This window comes from Culex pipiens, chromosome 2 (assembly GCF_016801865.2).
Source record: "Culex pipiens pallens isolate TS chromosome 2, TS_CPP_V2, whole genome shotgun sequence".
Taxonomy (NCBI): domain Eukaryota; kingdom Metazoa; phylum Arthropoda; class Insecta; order Diptera; family Culicidae; genus Culex; species Culex pipiens.
This window is the reverse complement of record NC_068938.1, coordinates 118,703,994-118,731,549: the sequence shown is the minus strand read 5'-3', so window position 1 is coordinate 118,731,549 and position 27,556 is coordinate 118,703,994. Positions and strand designations below refer to the sequence as shown.

General features: G+C 43.4%; 1 protein-coding gene and 1 long non-coding RNA gene across 4 annotated transcripts; both read left to right on the top strand.

The window, feature by feature from the left end:
- The first annotated feature begins 391 nt into the window (after positions 1-391).
- Positions 392-27,556, top strand: LOC120419438 (transcription-associated protein 1). Of its 3 annotated transcripts, none has more exons than XM_039582121.2 (12): positions 392-710; positions 870-1,554; positions 1,623-1,789; positions 1,852-2,087; positions 2,146-4,227; positions 4,297-5,130; positions 19,181-19,473; positions 19,542-19,874; positions 19,932-20,173; positions 20,242-25,715; positions 25,785-26,010; positions 26,066-27,556. In XM_039582121.2, exons 2-12 carry the CDS (start codon positions 892-894, stop codon positions 27,297-27,299), a joined length of 11,784 nt encoding a protein of 3,927 aa, XP_039438055.1. In that variant the 5' UTR covers positions 392-710; positions 870-891; the 3' UTR covers positions 27,300-27,556. The 3 variants fall into 3 exon arrangements, with proteins under 3 accessions (XP_039438055.1, XP_039438053.1, XP_039438054.1); XM_039582119.2 differs by having other exon boundaries at positions 25,770-26,010; XM_039582120.2 differs by having other exon boundaries at positions 392-784; positions 25,770-26,010.
- On the top strand, positions 10,067-16,901 carry LOC120419439 (uncharacterized). Its single transcript, XR_005605721.2, has 4 exons — positions 10,067-10,759; positions 10,825-11,416; positions 11,494-11,785; positions 15,289-16,901. It is a non-coding gene; the product is annotated as an uncharacterized LOC120419439 (long non-coding RNA).

Below are 27,556 nucleotides of genomic sequence, written 5' to 3'. Positions count from 1 at the left end.
AATAAGGCATATTTGAATCAACAAAACGTTTTGTTGATTTGAAAATCATTTTTTTTGTTGAATCAACGCTAAACGTCAAAGCAGCTTTTTCAAAACAACAAAAGACTTTTGTGGAATCGATAAAATCAAGGTTTGTTTCAACGCAAAATCGGCGTTGATTATATTCAACAAAAATTTTGTTGATTCAAACCTCGTACAGGCTGATTCTACAAAACTTTTTTCTGCGTGAGGTAGCATCAACGTGTGGATTTTATTGAGTGGTTCAAGTATGATTACACACTTTCGTGTAATCATACTTGAACTGAAAAAACCCATACAAGTGTGTAAAAGTGAACTGAACAGTGTGTAATGTGGATTATCAGTGTTCTTGCTGTTCTGGTTAAGCGTGTATCATTCTGTAACTGTCAACAATTTTCATTCGAGCCGAAGCATCTCAAGCACTGTGAATTTTTAAAAATAAAACGCAAAAAAACGCTCATATTTCAACCTAAAATAGTTTAAATACGTGCATTAAGGTCCACTGCATACGAAGAAAGTGGAGTTTTGGTGAAAAATGCGTGGTTTTCGCTGAGATTGTGATTTAAAAGTCGAAAATTGCAAATGGTGACGCACGCGGCGTTTGGCATTTCTAATTTTCGCTGTCACCAATACTATCGACCTAAGTAGGCAGTCACCAATACAAACAAAGCAGGTGTCGGCGTTTCGTGTCGGTGAGTTTTGTTTACCAACAACAGCTGATTGCTTCCGTTGAAGGGGTGGGTGGAGAGGGTGTTGTGGCTTTTAGGTAAACATTGCTTGCTTGTGTGAGTGAGTTTACTGACATCGTGTGCCAAAATAAATCGAAATTAATTTAGTGCCTTCTTTTATAGCAACCTACGCAATCCCACAACCATGACTTCGATGTACGCTCAGAGTACGTCCTCGCCACAACCTCAGGTTGTGGATACGGTCCAGATGAACCATTTCCGCAGTTTTGTGAACATGCTCGGAGATGCATCTGCAAAGGACGAAATAAAGCTAAAGGCGGCCCAGGAACTGAGCGAACACTTTGAGCTGATCACGCAATGCAGCGCGTATCCAAACTTCCTGGAGCACTCCATGCGAATCTTCATCAAGATTTTGCAGGAGGGCGAACCGCACTTCATTTCGGAGCTAAATTTACAGCAAGTACGCAAGCTCGTACTGGAAATGATCCATCGGTTGCCAACGTCGGAACTTATTCGGCCATACGTCAAGCCCATCATTGTTTTGGCCATCAAACTGCTGCAGACGGACAACGAGGAAAATGTGCTGGTCTGTTTGCGAATCATCATCGACATGCACAAGCAGTATCGACCCTCGTTTCATCCGGAGATTCAGGACTTTCTTTCGTACGTAAAAATCATCTATTCCGATCTGCCGAAGCACCTGACTACGATGTTCGAGCCGAAGCAGACCATCCGAGTGAAAGACTTAAAAGATGTAAACTTTGAGGTTCTTTTGCCGGAAACGTTCACAATCACCCCGATTCAGGTGGAGAAGAAAACGGCGGATGGAAAGATTGCCAACATAACGGTACAGTAGTTCGAACGATTAAAGCATTGAATTTTGGATTAATTATTTTCGTTTTTTTTTATTTACAGTATAACTTGATCCCTAAAGGAATAAACTCGCTGAAAGTACTGCAAGAATTGCCGATCATCGTCGTGCTGATGTATCAGATTTACAAAACCAACGTGCACCAGGAAGTCGTCGATTTTGTACCACTGATTATGACAACCATAACCTTACAACCGCTTCCAGTTCACAAGTGAGTAGAATCGCACTTCAGACCTAAAACTACACGAATTGATCCAAACCGGACATTTTCAGGAACTCCCCGGCTTTCAACAAGGAAATTTACGTCGATTTTATGGGCGCCCAGATCAAGACGCTTTCCTTTTCGGCCTACATAATTCGGCTGTTTCAGGAGGTCATCCTGAATCACGCACCCACCATGGTCAAGGGGATGCTGAACCTGCTGGAGAGCTGCCCGAAAGAGGTGGCTCACCTGCGGAAAGAACTGCTCGTAGCCACCCGGCACATTCTGGCGACGGAGCTGAGGAATCGTGTGTTGCGACAACCACTATTATCGTAATGGGAAAGTAATTGTGTTGTTTCTTTCAGATTTCGTTTCCTCCATCGACAAACTGTTTGACGAAGATGTCCTGCTGGGCAAAGGGTGGACCACGCACGAATCGCTGCGGCCGCTCGCGTATTCCACGTTGGCTGATCTCGTCCACCACGTTCGGCAGCATTTGTCGCTGTCGGCGCTTTCGAAGGCGGTTCATTTGTTTGCCAAAAATGTGCACGACGATTCGCTGCCAACCAGCATTCAGACTATGTCCTGCAAGCTGTTGTTGAATCTGGTCGAATGCATTCGCATGAAGAGTGACGTCGAAGCGGCGGCCAGCCGGGAGCTGCTGATTATGATGCTGAAGGTTTTCACGCAAAAGTTTCACACCATTTCGAAGCTTCAGCTGCCGCAAATCATGCAAAAGTGGAAAACGATGAAACCGGAAGCTGGAAGCGGCGCCGGTGGTGGGAGTCCCAGTGCAGCACCCCCGACGCCAGGTGGAACCACAACAGCAGTTGCTCCGGTGGCCACTCCTCAACACACGCCGCAAACATCGGCAGCGACCAGCGACAGTGCGAAAGATTTTCTCGGGCTCGATTTGTCGGACAATTCGTCCAAGCTGACCACGATTGGATTTCCCCAGCCGAACAACCTGAACGTAACCGAGTATCGCAGCCTGGTGAAGACACTTGTATGCGGCGTAAAAACCATCACCTGGGGTTGTCCGGCGGCTAAGACAAGCCAAAACGAGCACAGCTTGCCGGCGTCAAAGCTGTTTAATCCGTCGGAAATTCTGATCTTTATCGATCTCTTCCACTGGGCGCTGGAGGCCCTGGACATTTACACGATCAACGTTCCGGTCATGGGCATGCCGCAGACACTTCCCCAGCAAAAACAAGCACTCCAAATGCCGCGATCCAAGGAGGAGAAGGAAGTTCTGGAACACTTTAGCGGAGTGTTTCTCACGATGGATTCACAAAACTTCCAGGAGATATTCGCGTCCACTATCGATTTCATGGTCGATCGGCTGTACAAAAACTCAGCCCTGCAAGTGATTGCCAATTCGTTCCTGGCGAACCCTAAAACGTCGCCCTTGTTTGCCACAGTTTTGGTGGAATATTTGCTCGAGCGCATGGAAGAGATGGGTTCAAACATCGAGCGTTCGAATCTTTACTTGCGGCTGTTCAAGTTGGTGTTTGGAAGTGTCAGTTTGTTTGCTGCAGAAAACGAACACATGCTAAAACCACATTTGCACTCCATTGTAAATAAATCGATGGAGCTGGCGATGACGGCCAAGGAGCCGTACAATTACTTCCTGCTTTTGCGTGCATTGTTCCGGTCGATTGGTGGTGGATCGCACGATTTGCTGTATCAGGAGTTTCTGCCGTTGCTGCCGAATCTGCTAGAGGGATTAAATCGACTGCAAAGTGGCTTCCACAAGCAATTTTTGAAAGACCTTTTCGTTGAATTGTGCCTAACGGTGCCTGTAAGGCTATCTTCGCTGCTTCCTTACTTGCCCATGCTCATGGACCCCCTGGTTTCTGCATTGCACGGTTCGCACACGCTGGTCAGCCAAGGTCTGCGCACTCTTGAACTTTGCGTAGACAACCTGCAGCCGGATTTTCTGTACGACCACATTCAACCGGTGCGTGCCGACTTGATGCAGGCACTTTGGAGAACACTACGTAACCAGGACAGTGCCGCCGTGGTGGCGTTCCGTGTGCTCGGCAAATTTGGCGGCGGAAATCGCAAAATGATGATTGAACCACAAGCGCTTCAGTACTTGGAAAGTGACACCCTGCAGCCGGCCGTAGTGGCTTACTTCCAGGAGCACCGTAAACCCATCGACTTCCCGGTAGACAAGGTTATCGAGACGGCTTTCAACGCGCTCAAAACAAGCACCACCGATCCGTTTTACTGGCGCCAAAGTTGGGAAGTGATTCGCTGCTATCTGGCCGCGTCGATTTGCCTGGACGATGACAAACACACCTTGCAGAAGCTGTTTATGCATCCCAGCTTCACCGAAAACAACGTTCTGCCAACTACGGCTTATTACACCTTATATGACAAGCAGGCGAGGCAGACGCACCAGCGGGCCATCACCGGCATGTTTGTGGCCGCAGCCACCAAAGGTAAATCAGATCATCTATTTATATCCCTGTTTTAATAATTCTAAAAAAAATCTTTTTTAAAAAATAAAGAACTTCGCGGCTCCGTCCTACCCACCATGGTGGCCGTTGTCCGGCACTACACAATGGTCGCGATCGCCCAACAGGCCGGACCGTTCCCCCACAAGCACTACAATGTAAACAGCGGACTCGACCCGCTAGTTCTGATCGACGCACTCACAGAAATAATGGGCCATGAAGAGAAGGAACTCTGCAAACCGGGCAATCTGGCGATGGTGCTAATTCTTGAGACCGCAACCAACATCATGGGATCGAAGGAACGTGCCTGTCGGCTGCCGATGATGCAATACTTGGCAGAGAAGATGGCTGCCCTCTGCTACGAACGTCCCTGGTACTCGAAAATGGGCGGCTGCATCGCCCTCAAATTCCTGTTCCAAAATATGGCCATGCGATGGCTGTACCAGCATCTGTTCATCTTTCTGAAGGCCTTCATGTTCATCATTATGGATCTAACTGGGGAAGTTTCCAGCGGGGCTATCGACATGGCCAAAAACTATCTGGAAAAGATGCTGAAAATCTGCATGACCCCGTTAGACAGAGACTGCAAGAACGACGAACTAGTTGCCACCCAGAAAAAGGCCATGTACGACGTAATCCACGAGCTCGTGCGCCAGGTTACCAGTCCCCACACACTCGTCCGGGAAACGGCCATGTCATCGCTGCGTTTGATTGCCGAACTGCAAAACAAGTCGGTCACCGAGGTTATGAATCCGCACCGCGAAGTACTCGTGGACATGATCCCACCCAAAAAGCACCTCCTGCGCCACCAACCGGCGAGCGCCCAGATTGGCCTGATGGACGGAAACACGTTCTGCACGACGCTCGAGCCACGACTCTTTACCATCGGTAAGTTTGTTATTTTTTCATTGACCGCAACATTGTACACAGAACCTTGCGCCAGTCATCAAAGTCTGTCTGACATCGACCATTGAACTTGCATTGAACAACCCTCTAGATTGTTGGTTTGACAGATCTTGTCAAAATCGAAGGGGGCTGCCCTAATGTTTTGCAATCATTGGTTTTCAAAATATCTAAGTATTGACGAATTTTTTTTTTATCGCCGAAAAAAAAATTTGCAGCGCTGTAGAACGGAAATTTACAAATATTGAATTTTTTTTTAAACAAACTTGAACATATTAAAAATTTTAATGAAATGTTTAAAGCTGATTACACTTACAATTCCGTTAAAATTTTAAATTTAGACTTTTTGGATCAATTTTCAAAAAAGGGCGACATACACTTTGCAACGGCCTTCAAACTATTTAAAGAATCTTTTTGGAATTTTAATGATTTCCCTTCATGTTTGCTCTTTTTTCAATATTTTTTTATGTTTTTGCTATTTTTTTTATCCCAAGCATCAAAATTTCTTTAAAAGGGGGCAAAATGAAATTATTGCTAAAACGGAACATTTATGTGGAAAATGGGTGTACCCCATTTGGCATAACTAAGGCTACCAACTGTACGGATTTTTTCCTTACCGTACGGATTTTCGACCCTCTCCGCGGATTTTAAACAGGCCGGAATTTTTCGCATAGTACGGATTTGTACGGAATTTTAACAAATTATTAATAGTTTTTTTAATTGGGTCAAAGCTTTTGCTAATTAGACATTTTTGTTTAACTTTCAGTTTGATATTAAATGGATAACTTGCATCGTTTTCCGGGTTTTCCTCAGTTCAATCTTGATTATTAATAATTGTTCTTTTCAACTTCCTTGAAAAAACATATTTATCAAATAAAAGATCAAAAGGCTTTCTAAAGCTTGTGAAAACCTTGTGTTGTGCTTGTATTTATAGGACCTTTCCAATAAAAGCTCTAGAAATGTTTTCGTGAAAACACTGACAACAATATTATTCGTAAAAGCAAACTTGATATTTCGTAAACTTTTGAACGTTTAACAAAAATATTTCTAATTCCCTAATTCCAAATTTATCTAAAAATTCCTTGACATTTTTTGTTATACCATGGTGCCATCACAGAGAACAGATGTATATCAATGAACAAACAGCATTGAAAAACGTGTGTAAAAATTCAAACCAAAATACGTTGAAAAGAGCTAGGGTGTGCACCATCCGCCTAGATAGCGCCACTTCCAAAATCATGATGGCCTACAGTAGCAGAACGTTGGACCATCTAATCACTACATAAAACATTCCGTTCGAACGACATCAGACCAATGTCTGACTGTCCTTCATCAGAGGGTTGAAATTTTACGCGCCAAAGAAGGTAAACAAAACGAAATCGGACATAACATGTGTAAAGGGACTATTTTAAGTTGTCGCTTGAAAAATCATTTTTGAATGAAATTTCTGTTAGGTTTTCGTTAATGTTTATGCATTTTTGCATTATTTTTATTTAACTGGAATTATACAGAAGGGAATTTTCTATTTAAACGAGGTTAACATTTATTTTCTTTCGGAATTATTGAGCCTTTTTCATTGTTAAGTCAAGTATTCTCAGCCGCGACGGTGGCGCCGCCAAGCGTATCCAGCACACTCTAATTTCTTTGATGCAAGATTGTATGCAACGCATTTTTTTAGTGCAACAGTGTTTACACACAAGTTAGAGCCTAGATATACATCTGTTCTCTGTGGTGCCATGTCGGAAAAGTATACGGATTTGCTGCTCAGCAAGAGTTGGTAGCCTCATAACGGGTTTTCAAGAAGGACGTTTGGCATAATTATTGCTAGCTTTTTTTGTATTTATTTTTTATAAAGTATAAAGTTTTTATCTTTTGTAAAGAATAATAATGTAAAGCTTTTTTTTCTATTTTCTAACTTACCAGATAATTTTACTTAAAAAACTGTTTTTTTTTCAAGAAATCAAGTATCTTTGTCATTTTCTCCCAATAGATGCAATTTTTCCCCTTTTTTGAATATTTCTTTAAAAAGCTTCAAAATGAATTTTTTCATTAATTTACTTAAAAATGCTTTTAAAAATAGTTTATATAATATCAAGATATTTCTCTTTTGAAATACTTTGCTGCTATTTTTTGTATTAAATTTTTCCTTCTTTTATTTTAAATTCAACCTAACAAAGTGATGTCAGTTTTGCCAGTCTTTAAATATTTTGCTATTTATTACTATTTTCCCGTTTCCCTTTTTTTTAAATTCAACCTAAATAATGTATCTGCATTTTGCTCTTCTTTAAAGAAATGCAATAAGTTTTTTAAAGCAATTTTCTCTTCTTTTATTTTAAAACTTAAAGAAGGCAAAATCATTCAAAAGCTGTGCAGTTTGTTTTTTTTTTTTCAATATTTTGCAATTATTGTTTTTTATGCAATTTTCTCTTCTTTAATATTCAACCTAATGGATGTACATTTTTTCTTTCTTTAAATATTTGGCAAATGAGTTGTTATGAAATTTTCCCTTCTTTTATTTTAATTTCAACTTTTAGAAGGGAACATCTCTAAAAAAATACTTTTTTAATATTTGAAAATTGAGTTTGTTTATGAAACTTTCCCTTCTTTTATATAAAAATAAACTTATAGAAGGAAAAGTCTCTTTTAAGATTAACATTTTGCTACTCTTTAAATGTTTGGCAATCGCATTTTTTTTATTTTTCACCTACATCTATTCAAAAAACCAATTTAACTAGCTTTTATTTATTTTTTAATCGTCCCGTCTTTAAGATTGGTTTTGAATAAATGAAAGGAGGGATCTTGCGTAATCAATTTTATTGCGAAAAAATAAACCAACAGAGAAAAAATTGCAGAAGTGATAGAAATGTTTAAAGAGAACATCTATAAAAGAATTTCCCTTCTTCCAGTTGTATATACAAAGATGGGAAAATTGCAAAAAAAAAAATCAATTGCAAAATATGAAGAAAAGCAAAATTGTCTCCATTATCGAAGATTTGAAGGGGTTTTTCTCATCTTTAAGTTGAAATTAATATTGAAGAAGGGAAAATTTCATTAAAAAAAATATAAATGCTAATTATATTGAAAGAGGAAAAATATTTAGCTAACAAGACATGTTTCCTTCTTTAAACTAAATTTTAAATAAAAGTAGGAAGACTTCATTAAAATACTTAATTGTGAATTATTCAAAAAGGAAACAATTTACTATTGTGGAAAAAAAATAATTGAAATCGTATATATATGAAATACGCGGGGTAAGACGGCCACCCATGTGGGGTAAGACGGCCAGTGCTATAAATTAACTTAATAACTTTGCTAAATCCCTCCAAACATCTATATGGTTGGTTCAACAGACTTCTCTGAACATCATAACTATTTTGGTTGAAAAAAATCAGGTTTCAAATGTGAATTTTAGCTCAGTGAATTTCATATTATTGCGACCACATTTTATGAAAAACTATGAATTTTTACTACAAAACAATCACAATTTGATACAAAAAAAATTAGTTTGTGTATTTCGATTAGAATAAGTAAATCAAAATTATGTAAACAATATTAAATAAGCGATTTTTATGAAAAGTTTGATAGGATTTCATACTATTCAATGAGTTTTGCTATATCACAGTAAAGAATGTTGTCGAAACGGTAGTTAACAGCATTTTGATTAAATTTTGATAGTTTTATTGAAAATGCTTTTCCTTTATCTACAAATATGTCTTAATAGTCAAAAACCGTCAAAAATATAACCTATATCAAATAAAATCTACAAATTACGACAGGCCGTCTTACCCCCGGAGGAGGTGGCCGTCTTGCCCCCAAATAAATTATTTTTTTAAACATTTTTTGTAAACAGTTCATCGCATTTTTTGAACTTTTTCGAGGGACATAATCTAGGGAAAACTTCAATTTAACGTGAAAAAATATTTGAAGACAGGAAAACATGTTGTTATTTAACAAAAATGTCTAAGTTGTAATTCATCAAAATTACATCCAGTTTCAAGCTCAAAAATTATTTGTTTATTTTGAGCTATTTTTATATTATTTCAAACAATATTTCTGGCAAAGGTGACTCCATATACATTATTTAGCATGAGGAACAGTATTGCTAAACATTTTAGTAATATTCATTAGTATACTTATTAAAACAGTGGGGTGGCCGTCTTACCCCGCCTGGCCGTCTTACCCCCAGCTCCCCTATAGTAATATAAAAAAGGTAAAAAAAACAATACATTTACATTTGTAAAAATGTGAAATGCTTATAAAAAACCCGATTTAATCCCACCTGGGGTGAGATAGAGCCTTTCTTACAAAAGGAAGATAACGGCAGTTGATTTTTTTCTCAAAGAAATAGCAAAATAAAGAATGGTCCATTCATGAATCAATTCAAAACTCATCATGATTTTTTCATACAACTGAAAAGCGCTGGTTTTTGCCTCATTTGCCATGGCCGGGTGTAAGCTGTGCTCGCACACAAGCATTTTCGTTTTTTAAATCAGAACAAATTATTTGTGAGGCAGAGAATTAGCTCACAATTTGCGATGTTCGTAATGTTTTCTGCCTATCGCTAAATTGTTCGTAATCTCTGAGTGTTTTTTGCACTTTTCAAAATATCAAGAATTAACGAGATTATCCGTTTTTGGATTACACAAAAAATACTTCTATCGCACATAAACTATTTAAATGAAAAAAAAAAAAAAAAAATACGAAGAATTTCAGATAGCTTACCAACCTTTTCTAAAAATATGTTTAAATTTGATAAATCGTTTTAAAATTGAAACTGAAATAATGCTCAAATACTAAGAAATGATCAAAACAAGTCACTCAGCAGTGTTACTCTTTCAAAGGAATCGACCCTTTTCAAAGAGTTACTAAAGGTTGAATTTTTTAAAAATCTTTGTTGGTGAAAAACGTACCCCAAACATAGGGGAAATCTACCCATTTTAATCCTAATAAGCGGTCGTGTTTGAATGATGCTGGATAATCTAGAGTCTCCCTTGAATTTTACTAAAACCAAGTACACCAACGAGTAGAGCAAGTTTTTGTGAACATTTCTGTTTATTTTCACTTTCACTAAAAGTTATTCTATTTCTTTACCAAGCATTTAACAAAAAAAATTCCCAAGGGTATTCTAATCGAGGCGAATGCATTGGGCCACGCCCATTTTTCTAATATCGGCTTAGTTCTTTTTTCTTCCAACACTCTGTCGAGTGTTGCCATTTGCGCTGACAGTTCAAACGAACACTCACGAAAAGTGGCATTTATAGGGAAAGTTTCCTGGCATCGCTGGCTGTGCTGCTGCCCAATCAAATCGTTCTCCGCTTGACGGGTTCATTCCGCTTCGAATTCCGCTTCGAAAATTGCTTCGAAATTTTCTAAACGGAATCTCCGGTTGGACTCCGTTTAGATTCCGTTTGAGCCATTTTGGCACATTAGCGACACCTGCTGGTGTACGGCAGAACCTCGATGACATTTCGCCGCGTTTCGCCGAAGCGGTTTTCTTGTTGATTTTTTCAATCTAACGTCAAAGTGTTAGGAAAAAAGCAAAAAGCAAAACATGTTTGGTCCTGTTCATTCGCGCCACGTTTTTTCGGGGAATGCTGTGGAAATAATCGAACTGGTGAGTTTCGCTACATTTCTAAGGATTCGGAACATTCACCCAATAACCGACGCCTCCTCTTTCAGATTCCTGGCCGCCCTACACGGGCTCGACGGAACCGGCTTCTTTTATCTCTTCCAGTCGTTTCTTCTCCATCCGGTCCAGCTTGTCGAACCCACATTGACATTTTTCCAATGCTTGGACAGGCCACCAGAGCCGAAACCTGTGCAACCTTCGTCGGGGTTCTCATTCTGCGGTCCACATTCCCGGCGCTGTTGGCGGCACCGAACTCTGCCTTGGTCGACGCCAGCGGCTGGGACGTTTGGCCGTGATGGCCGATTTAGCATTGGCCGGACTGGCCTTGAGGCGCTTCTTCAGCGGAAGCACGCGTGAAAGATTTTTTTCACAGCACGTAAGTTTTTTAAACTTTTTAGTTATAATCAAAATTAACTTTGAAACATTTTTAATTCAGGTGGATAATCGCGGGTGTTCTTCGATTTGAACGTTGGCCAACTTTGAATTAAACCGCCGATCTCGATGCGCCCGCTGGAGGATTGTGGCCACTGGAACCAGCCAGCTGCGGAATGTGTGGACCTGAGGTCGGACCTGTCCTGCGTGCAGAGGGCGACACGATGCTGTCGGTCTAGCTGGTGGGCCAGGAGGTCGTACTTTCGACGGGTGAGATCGAGTGGGATGTTAGAAGTCTTCAACAGCATGTCCTAACGATCGTCGTTCTTTGTTTATCTTTTTTGCAGAAAAATCCACCGCTTCAACAACACCCAGCGAGGGCACCTTTAGTGGCTTAGAAAATTTCACCCGAATACTTTCCAAACAACAGAAGTTGCTGCTTGTCCTTCTGTTTTGCCCAATGAACCGCCAGTCGCGGCGTAATTTCTCGTGCCGCCTCCGGAGAGTGACGCCGTCGTGTCTAAGTTGCCGAATCCAATGGACGGCAAGCTGGCGGTGCTCGTACCAAACGCACCTGACGGTGTCGGCGCCAGCAGTGACGCGGCTTATCTGTTCGAAAGCATGACCCAGGCGCGCATGGTTCCCCTGTTTGAAAAATGTCGCACGTCGTACGAGTTGTCGCACGGTTTTGATTTTACCGTTTCGATATCGATTGGTCGAAAGGACAACAAACGCACGACAAACACTCGCCATGCGCGACATTGTTTTTTCCATCGATTTTCCTTAATTTCGACGTCACGATTTTCGTCGACGCAAACAGTTTGAGAGTTCTCTTCAGCTGATCTTGTTTGGACTTGATTTCAACCAAATTGAACCAGTTGTCGTTGCTGTTGGGCTACTGGAGGATTTTGACCGATTGACAGGTAAGTTGTGTACCTTTCCGGAAAGTTTCGGCTGGAGTGGTGAACGGCCAAATCATAGTCTTATGTTCTGGATTTCCAGATTTCGGTTGTCGTGGCTGTGAAGGACGAAGACGGTGGGCCATGTTCCGGTATCGGAAGGAATCGGTCTGCGATTGAGAAAGCGGATTGGTGTTTTGCTTTCCGCGGAAGTTGCATTTCCAAAGGAGAAGGAGTTTCCGAGTGTTGAATGTGTCGGAAACAGAACATTCAAGCTCGGGAGTAAATCACTGTTCCGCGTGAATAAAAAGGTGGAGGAGGACGGAATAATAAACTCCCGCGACGTTTCTAAACAGCCAGAATTTGTTAATGGAACCGGTGAGTAGTGTTTTGGATGAGGTGTATTGGGAGTGCGTTTGTATGACGCAAAACAAAACATAAACATAAAACTAATAATTCGACGAAGAAAAATATTCAATTTGAAATTGCACAATTTTGAATTTAAGATTTTTTCATTTAATAATTCTTAAAATTTCAAAATTCTTAACTTAACTTCTGAAATCCTAATTTCAAAAATTCTAAAAAGATTAAGTTTTTTTTAAGTTTGGCGGGTAAATGATGTATTTAAAATTTTAAAATCCAAACATAAAAAATATAACTCTTTCGTTCTGAAATAAAAAACTAAAAATTCTTAAAATTCCAAAATTCTTAACTTCTGAAATCCTAAATTAAAAAAATCTAAGGTTCTAAAATTCCTAAAACTATCAATCTAAAATTCCATAAATTTTTATTTTTAATTTAAAAAAAAATATAAAAATTAGAAGTTAAAAAATTCCAACATTCTTAAATTCTTAAATTTACACAATTCCTTGCTTCTTTTAAAATTCTTCAAATTGCATAATTTAAAAAAACCATTGAATCATGAAATGAGAAAATTCCACGGAAAATTCAAGGTTATTTATAATCTTGAGAATTTGAAAAAAAATAATGTTCCTAGTTTTAATAAAATTCTCAAGATAACATATATTCTGGCATTAAAAAAATGCTAAAACTCTAGACTACTAACATAAACATAAACTACAAACATAATAAAATTCTTAAATTCCTACATTCATAGATTCTAAAATTGTGAAATTTTCGGCTTTACAGAACTCTTAAAATCTAGTATTTGAAAATCCTAAAAACAAGTGCTTACATTCTGATATTCTGGAAAATTGTATTTTAATTCTTCAAGTTTTAATATTCCAAATAATTTAGAAAATTTAAAATTCCTGAAAGTCTTAATACTTTTAAAATTCTTCGTTTTAATATTTTAATATTATAACATTTTTAAAATTTCTGATTCCTAATATCTTGAGGTTTGTAATTCTAAAAAATACAATAATAAACTAGATAATAAGTTTTTAAAATTATCTATTTTTCTGTTTTACAATTTTGTGATTTCAACTATTTGGGTTTTTTTTTTATAAATATTATTTATGAACTTTGATATTAACTTTGGAAAATATTTGCAACGGCATTTTGAAAATATTTATTTTTGTCATTGGATACATCAGAACCTCACTGCTAACACATAGGTGGAACTTAATTTCAAAAAGAGAGAATCGTACGGTCCTGCCTCTAGCGGTGGAGAGCTGCAACAAATAGACAAGATTTTCTGCCAGATGGGATCGAGGGGTTTCAAAACTGTGTAAAACATTAATATTTCAAAATCTATACCTCTCGTATATTGCTGCCCGGTGAAACTCTGGTTTAAACCTGTCAAAACACAATCAAAGTAATCCATGGATGAAACTGGGACAGTCAATCAAAACGATTTACAAAATAAATAAAAAATGGTTGGAAATGGAATAATCCGTAAGATTCTTTAGATATAATGCCGTTTAAATCATTTAAGTTTATTAAACCTACTTATAAGTTTTCCATATTGGTTTCACGCAAGTATAAATCCAACAAAATTTGTGTTGTTGCTGCTAATGTTTTTGGTGATTGGTCATTGGACATGTACTACAGACAGTCGTGTTTCTTCAAGCAGCTTGACGGGGTCAACAACTTTTCCTATGTGCTTAAAGGAAGCTTCTACAGTAAGATTTCAGTAATATTACTTGCTGAAATGTTTTAGTTGAAAATACCTCTCAGCTGCGATTAAATAATACAATTTTTCGCATCCGTAAGCAGAGCTTGATTGTTTACGTTTGGTTTCTGTCTATCTGGTATAGTGAAATTTCTTTGGTCAAAGGATGCCATGACAATGTCATGGACAAAATCCTTATTATACCACTAGACAAATCTTTCCGGGCATACTTTTTGAGAGAGAATTTGTACGGAGTTCCACGTATGTGCTGCTAACCACAATAAAATCAAACATAACATGTTTAATTTTTTTAAACCCAACAATTCTAATGAAAGTCAGCTTTTAAAATTTCAAAACATGAATCTTTCTTTCTCAAAATTTTGAAATGCAAAATATTTATAAAACACGTCATGTCTTAATATTTTTAAATTCTTGAATTCTGCAATTTTTTTTAAATTATTTTATTCGTTCCAGCTCTGTACAAACAGTTTCCAGAGTGCTTTTTGCTGGACGTGGACCAGCAAGAGGAAAAGGACAATGAAAATGCGTTGGTGGTATTGGACTTCTAGCGGAATCTCAAAAGTGCAATTATCAAAACTCAGTCTTCTTCCTGGAGATACTTTCGGCCGAGAACATCCACCGGGTGAATCGAGGTGGACAAACTTCCCACGGGGCAGCACTCGAACATTGGAAGGGTAGACAAGCAGAACCTTTCCAAAAGTGGTTGGCCATCGTGGGACCAAAAGGAGTCGGTTTGTATTTCCTTCTTGTGCAACGGCCAATCCCGTCACTAAGCGAAATTAAGAAAAGTATGGCTGCAGTGATAGTTAATATTTCAAAAACAAAGTGCCAGGCCAGTGCAAACTAATACAAATGAATAAAAATAATCAAAAACATAAACAAAGTGAATTTTATTTTGAAAATAACCTCAAAATACCAAAATGACAGCACACGACAAAGGCACGACATCCTAAATAACAAAACCGTGCGACGTCGGTCGAATGTCGTACGACAATGTCGAACAATTTCGATTATCGATCGTACGACAAATACGACATTTTGGTGCAAAAACGTCTGACATTCGTGCGAAAGTCGCGCGACATTGTCGTGCGACGTCGTACGATTGCACGGACGACAAACGACGGACGTCCGACGGACTTTTCAGTCAGGGTCAGCGGCGGAGAACACTCGACGACGTCCCAATTCCTTTGTCGTGCCGAACTCTCCGATTGCGTTGGGTCGCCAGCACCACCTCCTCCTCCGCCGGCCTACCAGGGTAATGGTTTCAGCGGTGAAGAGTGGACCACCTTCGCAGTCGCTGCGACCACCTGCTCGTTGCTAGTGGACCTACTGTAGAAGGAATGCTTCATTCCGTATGTTGGGGACTACTGGGGGACTAAAGACCAGCGGACCCACGGCCAAATCAGCGATGCTAGGAGGTGTCGTGCATCGTAACCCAGCTATACCAAGTTGGCAGGATTGCGGTTGAGAACATCCCGGGGGAGGCGACGAGCAAGATCTACCTGCTGCAGCAGTGGACACCGGTTCGACAGAACACTACCAGCACCATGTCGGCGATCCTACTACCGACGATCGTGGAGAAGCTCCTCCGATAGAATCGAAACATCTTCCAGCACGGATCGCCGCCATTCGAATGCCTGCCAATCTCCCTAACCTCGGTGCGACGACGACGAATCTCACTTAGACCAAGCGGCCACGGTCCAGTCGACGAAATCATCCGATACGATCGACGGCGGCCAAGACGAAGACGATGGAATCCCGCGTATATCATCCCGGCGTCGAGTACGGTCGAATCGTCCGATGCGACTCTCCAATTCGGCGGACAAGATAAAATAAAATCCACCCGATCAGAACGAAAACCGGCAAGTCTGGAATCGGCTATCCAGATTACGCGGACGCCCAGCAGCAAGAAACAGCAGAACGCATTTCATTTACTAAAGCCTATGTAATTTTGCGAAAAAAAAAGATTATTAAAAATGGGGAATTTGGGGCTGGGACTCGTGTTTTTATTAAGGCGCTAAGTACATATAGGAAACCGTCGTCGGGAAACCTGTAATGGTTTTGACTTGAACTTAATGAAATAATGAATTAATGAAAATAAACTCAACGTATTAACAAAATTCCAATCTGTTTTTTTTCCGGTTGAATTTCAATTCAACCAAAACAAAAAAGAAAAACCACGATACTAAGAAGAAGAAGAAGAAGCAGCTGTCAAAACTAACCCGTCCATTCCGTTTCAATTCCGTTTGAATTCCGCTTGAACCGATTTGCGGCGAAAACTCAAACGGAACCGGTTGTTGCGTTTGAAACGGAATGCGGTTTAGAATCTAAAACGAACACTGTTTAGAATTCGAATCGAACTTTTTTCGCTCAAGCGGAATTCTAAACGGAATTCAAACGGAACGCGCTGAGTGGGTGGTGGTGTGGACGGCCAGCCTTTGTTCTTTTTTGCCTTCGTCTCTCGCTCGGTTTTCTTCAGCCTTCGAGTGGAATGCAAAGTGAAAATTGAAACGTCAAACGACTTGGCGCGTTTGTTTTTTTGATGGCGCTTGCTAATTTATTACATTTTTCGGGATTATTCTTCAATTGAGTGCCTTAATAATGATCAAAAGAACATGTTGCCGGTAGTTGGAAGCAATTTCATATCTTAAGCGCCGTGAAAAAGTAAGCGAAAGTGAAAAGTTAATTTTGGCGATATTCATTAAGCGTTTGAGGGATTCTCGTGTGTGTCACTGTGTGTGCCAACAAAATGATGAGAAGTGGTCTCGCAAAATACAAATTATGATCAAACGTGCATTAAATGTGATCTTTTTGGCCAGTAAGTGGCATACATTTGCGTGCTTACTCGAGGCGGTGCTGTTGCTGGTAAGTTTATAGCCCAAATAGTATTTTTGGAGCTTTAATCGAGCATCAAACTCTCCATATGACGAAGATAGGTTTTTGATTGGAAAGGGTAGATTTCCCCTATATAGCTGCTACAAACACAGGTTTTGTTCTTGGAATGTGAGATTTTCAGCAAACGTATTTAAGATGTCTCCTACTCAAACCTTTAACAGAATTAAGATTCATTAAAAAGTCTGAGGAATTGCAAATTCCATTAAAAAAAAACATTTTGACCCAATTTCACTCCTATTAAAGGTAAGTTTTTGAATGATTTGGCAAAAAATAGCCACTCCAGCCGCAATAAATTTAATCATCGCAGCGAACAAAACAGTATATTTCCAACACAGGCCAGACCCAGATATACCATAACACCGGTCATTGTATGCTAGCGATGCATAAAACGAACAGCGACCCAAGCAACGTAGCAGCATCTAGAAAAAGGAAAGAATCATCAAAACGGAACAAGTTGAAGAGCACTGCTAGTTGATTCCAAACAAACGCGGCTCGATTAACCTACAGCTTAGCCCTGATCTCCTTTAGGCTTTTTTTTTAATTTGCGAAAATGACATTTTGGGCGCCCTGGGGCTTCTTGAGGGGGCGCTTTATCTTTTTCAAGAAGGCGCAGCACAAATCGGCAACTTGGCAAATTAGCAAAATGCAAAGTTTAACTTGGGCCCTGCTAAGGGCGCCAAATGGTTTAAGGTGGGCGACATTTTTGTTAAAGAACTTGTTAGTCGACGACCAACCTCGACTAACCTACAGCTCAGCCCTGCCCGCGATGTGCGTTGTCACTGGCGCATGGGAAGCTTGGACGCTCACCAGAAATTCGTTCACTCAGAGATCGATCAGAGAATGAGCAAAACAAAAAAGAAATGCAAAAGAATGAGCATGGGGCTTCAGAACGGATAGCTGCTTGCGTCTAGTTTGCGTTCACAGAAGCTTAGCATAGATAATCATGATAGGCGATGTGTGATGAACGAGCAATCGATAAAGCAACTTGCACTAAAAGGGAGTAATCTAGTATCAAAACTCTATACGCGCCAGCATTGCTCGCGTCTGCATGTGAAGCTCAACTTGACAACATGTCAACGAGGCGTCGAAAATCGGTCGTCCATGATTTTTTGCAGATTTTTCGAATGAATATTTCTCGAGAAATGATTTGGGAACGAAGCTTGATTTGGAGTCGGCGGAGCCAAAAGCAAACCCTATACCTTTCTTTAGTAAGAAAGGCAAAAATGGAAATTTTCTAAAATCTGAACGGTAAATCCGAATGAGGTCAAATTTGTTTCAGAACCTCGATTATGGTCTAGATTATGATATGGAGAAAAAAAAATTAAATGAAATGCCAAAGGAATAGTTTTGGCATTTGGTGAAAATTGGCTTTTTCCTTTTTTAGGGGTTTTTCCCCCCTCACAGTGAATTAGTCCACAAGCTGTAAATCATGAACCACATTACCGACATGGATGAAAATTTGGGAGGATGTAGGGCTCGAAAAATGCAATTTTTTGGATAAATAAACGATTTCAATACTTCAATTTTCGATCGAATTTTCATTTGAAAACCACCTGATCAGGTGAAAACACACACCGAGTCCCCTTAAAAAATTGATAAATTCAAATTTGGTATGGAACTGGTTCAGGTTCAGCACATCCCCTTTCAAATGCGCCTAAGAGAGCTTAAATCCATAATGTGGGCTCTGAGAAACCCCCTACCACAAAATTGAGCGACGTCACGCGTGCTCTACAGTAAATTAAGCGCCAAAATTCGGATATTGAAGATAGACCAATTCTGTCATTGTCAAACGATCGGGCGTCGAAAATCGGTCGTCTATGATTTTTTGCAGAATTTTCGAATGAATATTTCTCGAGAAATGATTTGGGAACGAAGCTTGATTTGGAGTCGGAGCCAAAAGCAAACCCTATACCTTTCTTTAGTAAGAAAGGCAAAAAACAGTAATAATTATGCCAATCGTCCTTGATGGTTTTTGAACGCGTTATGCCAAACGTCCATTATGCCAAATGTCCATTATGCCAAATGGGGTACACCCATTTTGGTAAATTTTTTGTTCAACAAATAAAAAAAAGGTTGAAAATTAATTTTAGCAACGGCCTAACCAAACAAAAGACCACAATTGGTAACATTTTGTTTCTGCTTCAGATCTAAATATCCTCACGCACAAGGTGTTTTACCACGAGGTGCTAACCCTATCGGACGCCGAGGACACCACGCTGAACAAGCTAGACTGCTACAAAACCGTAACCAATCTGATTCCACTGCGGAAGAGTGCGCTGCGTGCGTTGGCCGCCTGCCACTACATTCCGAACGGGTGCCGCGAAAAGATCTTCTCCATTCTGTTCAAGGCGCTCGAGAAGAACAACGTCGAGCTGCAGGAGGCGGCCTTCGAGTGCATGCAAAACTTCCTACAGGGATGCACTGTGGACAAAGAGACGGTATGTTTGAAGCAGTTGGGTTGGGTTGAAATCTTCAGTAGGTAACATTTTGTAATGATTGTCCGCAGATTCACGCCGGCATCCGGCCGCTGTTGATGCAGCTCGGCGATCACCGCAACCTGACGCTGAACGGCGCCAAACGGTTGTCCTACCTGACGCAGCTGTTCCCGTCCATGTTCAACGAGAAGCTGTGTGATTCGTTGCTTCAAATCGTGAAAAAACTGCTCGAGAGCTCCATCACTGCCAACAAGGGATCCAACTTTTTGGCCAACTCCAAGACGGGCGAAACGGAGCAAAAGATTGTGACGATCATCGGAATATTCCACCAGATTCCGGCTGCCAGCGCCAAGTTTATCGACAGCCTGTGCAAACTGATTCTGCAAACGGAGAAGAGCCTGATGGTAAGTTGAAACAAGTCGTCACTGCTATTCTCATTGCACGCTCAACGTTCCTTCCAGATCGAACCATGCTCACCGTACCGCGGTCCGTTGGTCAAATTCCTGCTCAAGTTCCCCAAGGAAACGATGGAACTGTTGCTGAGCGATATCAACGTGAAAGACGCGCAGTGGAATCGGTTCATGATCTACCTGCTAAAGCACAAGAACGGTCTGTCCTTCCGCAATGCGATCCAGGAGAAGGGACCGCGGCTGATACAGCTCATACTGATCAACTCGGAGGGCAGCATTGCGATTTCGCAAGGGTAAGGCGATTCTCGGGTTAGAATATTATCGTACTTGTTTACTAATGTCTTGTTGTACAACCTTGTAGAAAATCCTACGAAGATCGCTACGAAGCGCAGAGACAGGCCGTACTCATCGTTTACACGCTGATTGAGTTTGACAGTCCGTGGATTTCGTCCCAGACGGACATTATTGCGGCGCTGAAGAAAATCTGGAAAAATGATCTGTACAAGACGTGCCAAGCGTCGGTAGTTTGCGATCTGTGGCACCTGGTGGCCAAGATTCTGATCGAGTACTTTTCGCACAACACCAACGAGATACCGCTGCTGTTCCAGCTGTTGCGTGCACTCTGCTTGCGCTTCATTCCGGACTTTCAATTCTTCCGTGATTTCCTGCAGAACACCGTTTGTCAAAGCTACACCGTCGACTGGAAGCGTCAGGCGTTCTTCCACTTTGTCGAGTGCTTCGCCAATCAGGAAATCTCGCAGGAACTAAAGGCGAAAATTCTCACCATGGTCATCATTCCGAGCTTTGCCGTAAGCTTCGAAAAGGGCGAAGGGAACAAACTGGTTGGAGCTCCCCCCGCACCGTACCAGGAGGACGACAACAACGTCGTGTCGGTGTTCATCAACAAAGTCATCGATCCGGAAAAGCCATTCGCGAACGAAGACGCGGTAAGAATTGCGCTGCTCCAGTTTGCCTGCTTGCTCGTGGAACGGGCCTCACCCCACATTCACGACGGAGATGCCAACAATAAGCGCGAAGGTAACAAACTCCGACGGCTGATGACGTTTGCGTGGCCATGTCTGCTGCCGAAGAACTGTGTCGATCCGGCGGCCAGATATCATGGTCATTTGCTGCTAAGTCACATCATTGCTCGGCTCGCCATCCACAAGCGAATCGTCCTGCAGGTGTTTCACTCGCTGTTGAAGGCCCACGCCGTTGAGGCGAGAACCGTCGTGAAGCAGGCACTGGAAGTGTTGACTCCGGCCATGCCACTGCGAATGGAAGATGGCAACACGATGTTGACTCATTGGACCAAGAAGATCATCGTGGAGGAAGGACACTCGATGCAGCAGCTTTTTCACATTCTGCAGTTGCTGGTTAGACACTTTAAGGTCTACTACCGGGTTCGTCATCATCTGGTACAGCAGATCATCAACTCCATGCATCGGCTGGGTTTCACGGTGAACGCCACAATAGACTACAGAAAACTGTCGGTTGAGCTGGCCGAGGTCATTATAAAATGGGAACTACAGAGAATCAAGGAGGAAACGGACGGCACCGGCGCGGGCATCGAAGACGAAGATAGCAAGATGCAAAGCGAGCACAAACCACAGGTCACCGGCGGAGTTAAGCGAACGGCCCAGGAGGAAGAAGCTCGCAAGAAGCTGGCCACAGGAGAGAGCAACCCGCAGCCGTCGCCCAGTACTTCGGCTGGTCCTTCTACTAGTGCAGTTGTAGCTACAACCGCTCCAAAGGTGGAAGGTTCCGGCCGGCCGATTGACCGCGCTCACTGCGATGCGGTGCTGAATTTCCTCTTCCGGATGGCATGTCAACTGAACGATGTGTCCACAACACCGGGCACGATATCACCGGGTGAGAGTCTGTCCAGGCGATGCGTCACGCTCCTCAAGTTGGCCATCAAACCGGACGTTTGGCAGCAACCGTTTGATTTGAAGCTTACCTGGCTGGACAAAGTGTTTACCAGCATCGAAGGTCAACAGCCCAACATTGGCAACATCTGCACCGCACTGGAGCTGCTAACATTCCTGCTGAGTGTGCTGAAAAAAGATCAAATTTTGACCACGTTCCGCCCACTGCAGAGAGGCCTTTCGGCGTGCGTAACCTGCCCCAACACGCGCGTCATCAAACTGATGCATGGACTGCTAACAAGACTGATGTCGATCTTCCCCACCGACTCGCACCACAAACATGACGAACTAGAAACGCTCTACGCCACAATTAGTAAGATGATCTTTGAAGGACTGGCGACCTACGAGAAGAACCCGCAGGCCAACCCGTCAACGCTGTTCGGCACCCTCATGACCCTGAAGGCAGCTTGTACCAACAACCAGAGCTACATCGATCGACTCATCATTCCATTCATGAGACTGCTGAACCGGTTGACCAAAGAACATCTCGGAGGAATAGCGAGTAACCAGAATGGAAACACCAGCGAGGCGACCAATAACGCTGGCTCGATTGCGCTCGAACTTCTGGTGGTTTCACTGGATTTGGTCAAGAATCGTGTAGTGGTTATGAGCGTCGAAATGCGCAAAATGTTCATCGGAGGAATTCTGGTTGGCCTGATCGAGAAAAGCAACGACGTTAAGGTCATCAAGGCGATCGTCAAGATGATCGAAGAGTGGATGAAGAACAAAAACACTCCGGTGACCGTGTCCCAGGCACCGACGCTGCGTGAAAAGTCCATTCTCCTGGTGAAGCTGATGCAGTACGTGGAGAAGCGATTCGCCGACGACCAGGAATTGAACGGACAGTTTCTGGAGCTGATCAACTACATCTACCGCGATGAGCAACTCAAGGTGACGGAGCTTACGTCGAAGCTGGAAGCCGCGTTCCTGGCCGGACTGCGATGCAACCAGCCCAAGATCCGGGCCAAATTCTTCGAAGTTTTCGACGGTTCGATGCGACGCCGACTGCACGATCGTTTGCTCTACATTATTTGTTCACACGCGTGGGATTCCATTGGACAGCACTACTGGATCAAGCAATGCATCGAACTGTTGATCCTGACGGCAAACACGACCACTCAAATCCAAAACAGCAACGAGCACCATCTTCTCCCAAGCATTTCGTCCGTTATCAATCTGGCCGAGTCGGACGAAAAGAAGAACTTTGTTATTTACACGTCGCTGCAAAGTGACCCGGCGGAGACGTCCTTCGATCCCATTGAGGACAAAGAGGACGCATTCGACATGGACATGAGCGTAGATTCGAACATTTCACGACACGAAGAGAGCGAACGACCGGTCGCAAATCGACAGGCCGCCCTCGCCAAGCTCATCAGCCGACAGGCCGAATTCCTCGAGGCAAGCCGGAAGGTTCGCACGGAACAACTGCTAGTGGCTACGGCCCAGCTATGCCACATGGATACAGCACTTGCGGAAAAGGTTTGGCTCGATGTGTTCCCGCGGTTGTGGTCGATCCTGGACCAAGGCCAGCAACAGTCTCTCGACCGGGAGATTGTTCCGTTCCTTTCGTCGGGCACTCACATCATCCAAAAGGATTGTCATCCCAGCGCACTGCACACCTTCGTCGAGTCCCTGTCCCAGTGTAGTCCGCCGGTTTACATCCCGCCCAATTTGATGGCTTACCTGGGCAAGGCCCACAATCTGTGGCACCGTATGACACTCAAGCTGGAAGAAATGGCCTTAGAGTGGCCGAATCGCAAAGAAGTCGTTTCGGAGTATAACGAATTTGACGACGAGAACAATCGCGACGGTTCGTACGTAATGGATCCGCTGTCGCAGATGTACTCGTCACTGCACGAGGAAGATCTGTGGGCTGGCCTCTGGCTCAAGTATGCAAAGTATCCCGAGACGAATCTGGCCATTGCCCACGAGCAGATGGGTTTCTTCGAGGAAGCTCAAAGCATTTACGATTCCGCCATGACCAAGTTTAAGCAAGATCTCAACAACGGAGTCACACCGAACGATATGAACAGCGAGATTCTGCTGTGGGAGAACCACTGGATTCGGTGCGCCAAAGAGCTCAACCAGTGGGACATTTTGATGGATTATGGTCAGCTGAGCAAAGATAAAAATTCCTTCCTGATCATGGACAGCGCCTGGCGGGTTCCGGACTGGACGTTGATGAAACAGGCCCTATTGAAGGTGGAACAATCCTGTCCGAAGCAGGTTGGCTACAAAGTGAACTTGTACCGGGGCTATCTTACCATTCTTAACCAGGAGCAGGAGCAGCATCCGTCGTCGGTGGAACGGTACGTTGAAATGTCGTCGGCTTACTGCATGCGTGAATGGCGCCGTTTGCCGCCGATTGTTTCCCACATCCATCTCCCAATCCTGCAAGCCTCCCAGCAAATTATGGAACTGCAAGAAGCGAGTCAGATTCATCAAGGTCTTTTGCAAAACAGAAGTTCTTCGCTGCACGACATGAAAGCGATCGTGAAGACGTGGCGTAACCGGCTACCCGTCATTGCGGACGATTTGTCCCACTGGAGTGACATTTTCACCTGGAGACAGCACCATTATCAGATCATTACGTCGCACTTGGAGCAGCAGGGAGATAACAACGCACCCTGTATGTTGGGAGCACACGCTTCCGCCCAAACGATCATCCATTTTGGCAAGATCGCCCGCAAACAGAACCTTACGGGGGTGTGCCAGGACTCGTTGTACAGGATTTACACGATTCCGTCCGTGCCCGTGGTGGACTGCTTCCAGAAGATACGCCAACAGGTCAAATGTGTGCTGCAGATGGCCGCCGTCAACAGTCGTTTAGAGCTGTCCGAAGCACTGGAAGTGATCGAACCTACAAATCTAGACTTTTTCAGCAAAGAAATGACGGCGGAATTCTATGCAATGAAGGGACTCCTGCTGGCACAAACTGGTCGATCGGAAGAGGCCAACAAGGCGTTCAGCGCGGCAACCCAACTTCACGACACTCTGATTAAGGCTTGGGCGCTGTGGGGAGACTATTTGGAGCACATTTTCACACGTGATCCGCGCCAAACCAATCTCGGAGTTGCGACAATGACCTGTTTCCTGCACGCTTGTCGTACGCAAAATGAAAGCAAGTCGAGAAAGTACCTTGCCAAGGTATTGTGGCTGTTGTCGTACGACGAAGACAAATCCCTGCTGGACGCGCTGGACAAGTATGCGGTTGGAGTTCCTCCATTGCAGTGGGTTCCGTGGATTCCACAGCTTCTGTGCTGTTTGGTGCAGTACGAAGGAACGGTCATTTTGAACCTGCTGAGCCAAGTTGGTCGAATGTTCCCGCAGGCCGTTTACTTCCCCATCCGCACGCTCTATCTGACGTTGAAGATTGAACAACGCGAGCGGTACAAGAGTGTGGAGCAGGCATCTGCCGCCGCCCAGAAGGTCACCGTCAACAAGATGGAAGGTGGTGGCGGGACCGCCAGCGGAGCTTCGGTGACCATTTCCACCCAACCCGGAGGATCTGGCAATCAACAGACGGCAGCAGCAGCAGCAGCAGGTGGACAACAGCAGCCATCGGCAGCGGATAATCAACCAGGTGTCGCCACACCCGGGGGACCTTCCTTGCAGGCCACAACGACACCGATTCGGGCCACACCGCCAATGTGGAGATGTTCGAAAATTATGCACTTGCAGCGGGATATTCACCCAACGGTGCTGAGCTCTCTGGAGGGCATCGTCGATCAAATGGTTTGGTTCCGGGAGAATTGGTACGAGGAGGTGCTTCGCCAACTGCGACAGGGCCTCACCAAATGCTACGCAATTGCATTCGAGAACCGTTGCTCGGTGAACGAGGCCACAATCACGCAGCACACGCTTAACTTTGTCAAAAAGCTCGTCTCGACGTTCGGCATCGGGATAGGTAAATGGCTTCATGTGCTCAGCTTAGCAGCATCGTTCAGCGTCGTCTAATTAGATTCTATGGTTTCAGAAAACATTTCCAGTTCCGTGTCGTCCAACTTTTCGTCGGCTGCGTCGGAATCACTGGCCAGACGAGCCCAGGCAACCGTCCAGGATCCCGTGTTCCAGAAGATGAAGGGCCAGTTTACGAGTGATTTCGACTTTTCTCAACCGGGAGCGACGAAACTGCACAATCTCATCAACAAGCTCAAAATTTGGATCAAGATCTTGGAGAATAAAACCAAGCAGCTTCCAAAGTAAGTACACAGCGTTTTTCAACTTTTACTGAGACTAATTGTACACCTCTTGCAGATCGTTCCTGATCGAGGAAAAGTGTCGTTTCCTGTCCAACTTTAGTCAGAAAACAGCCGAGGTTGAACTGCCAGGAGAGTTGCTGCTTCCCAAGCATTCCCACTATCACATCCGGATTTCACGCTTCATGCCACGTGTTGATATCGTACAGAAGCACAACACCGCTGCCCGCCGGTTGTACATTCGGGGCACTAACGGAAAAATATATCCGTACTTGGTGGTGAACGACACCGGGCTGGGAGATGCACGCCGCGAGGAGCGCGTCCTGCAGCTATTGCGTATGCTCAACAACTATCTGGCCAAGCAGAAGGAAACCTCCCGGCGTTTCCTGCACATCACCGTGCCAAGAGTCGTGGCCGTTTCGCCACAAATGCGTCTGGTTGAGGATAACCCGTCCAGCATTTCCCTGCTCGACGTCTACAAAACGGGCTGCACTAAGCTAAACATAGAACACGACGCGCCAATCGCACGCTACTACGAACGGTTGGCCAAGGTGCAGGCTCGCGGCTCGCAGACGACACACACCGTGCTGAGGGACATTCTGCGAGAAGTTCAGACCTCGATGATTCCCCGAACAATGCTCAAAGATTGGGCGGTACGGAACTTCCGATCGGCAACGGATTACTGGCAGTTTAGGAAGATGTTTACCCTGCAGCTGTCGTTATCCTGCCTTATGGAATACGCACTCTATCTGACCCGACTGAACGCCGACATGATGTATCTTCACCAGGACTCCGGACTGATGAATATTTCCTATTTTAAATTCGACGTAGACGATTCGACCGGACTGCTGGACGTAAACCGACCGGTTCCGTTCCGACTTACGCCCAACATTGTTGAGTTCCTGTCGACCATCGGTGTCACAGGACCGCTCACAGCGTCCACCATCGCAACGGCACGATGCCTGGTGCAGCCCAACTTTAAACTTCCCACCATCCTACGGGCGATTCTTCGTGATGAAATAATTGCCGTGCAGAAGAAGCGCATCCTCGACGAAAAGCTGATCGATCAAGGAGCTGGCACCGACCTGTCGCATGAAAACCCCGCGGTTGAAGTCGACTCGGAGACGGTCATCACTACGGTTAACAAAGCGGTCAACAATATCATGGCGCGGCTGAACAGTTTGGCGCGCTTCGACAACGCAGAGGTGAACCGAATGAGCACCTTGGTGCAAGTGGCCAGCAATTCGGACAATCTTTGCCGAATGGATCCCACGTGGCATCCATGGCTTTAAGCTGGTTAAATTGGCTTTTAAAATGATACACTCTTACTCCTACATGTTGTATCGTAAAAATAATGATAATAATAATAAGCAAAGTAAACGTCCATCACATCGTTGGCGTTACGTGACTGAGGAATGTTCCCTGAGGTGGATAGCCAATCAACAGACTACGTTGTCAGGTTACAACATAAATCTTATCCATACGGTTTAGGAATTAAGGTTATTCGTTGTAAATATGCGAAAAATAAACTACGTTTTCAAAATTCAAA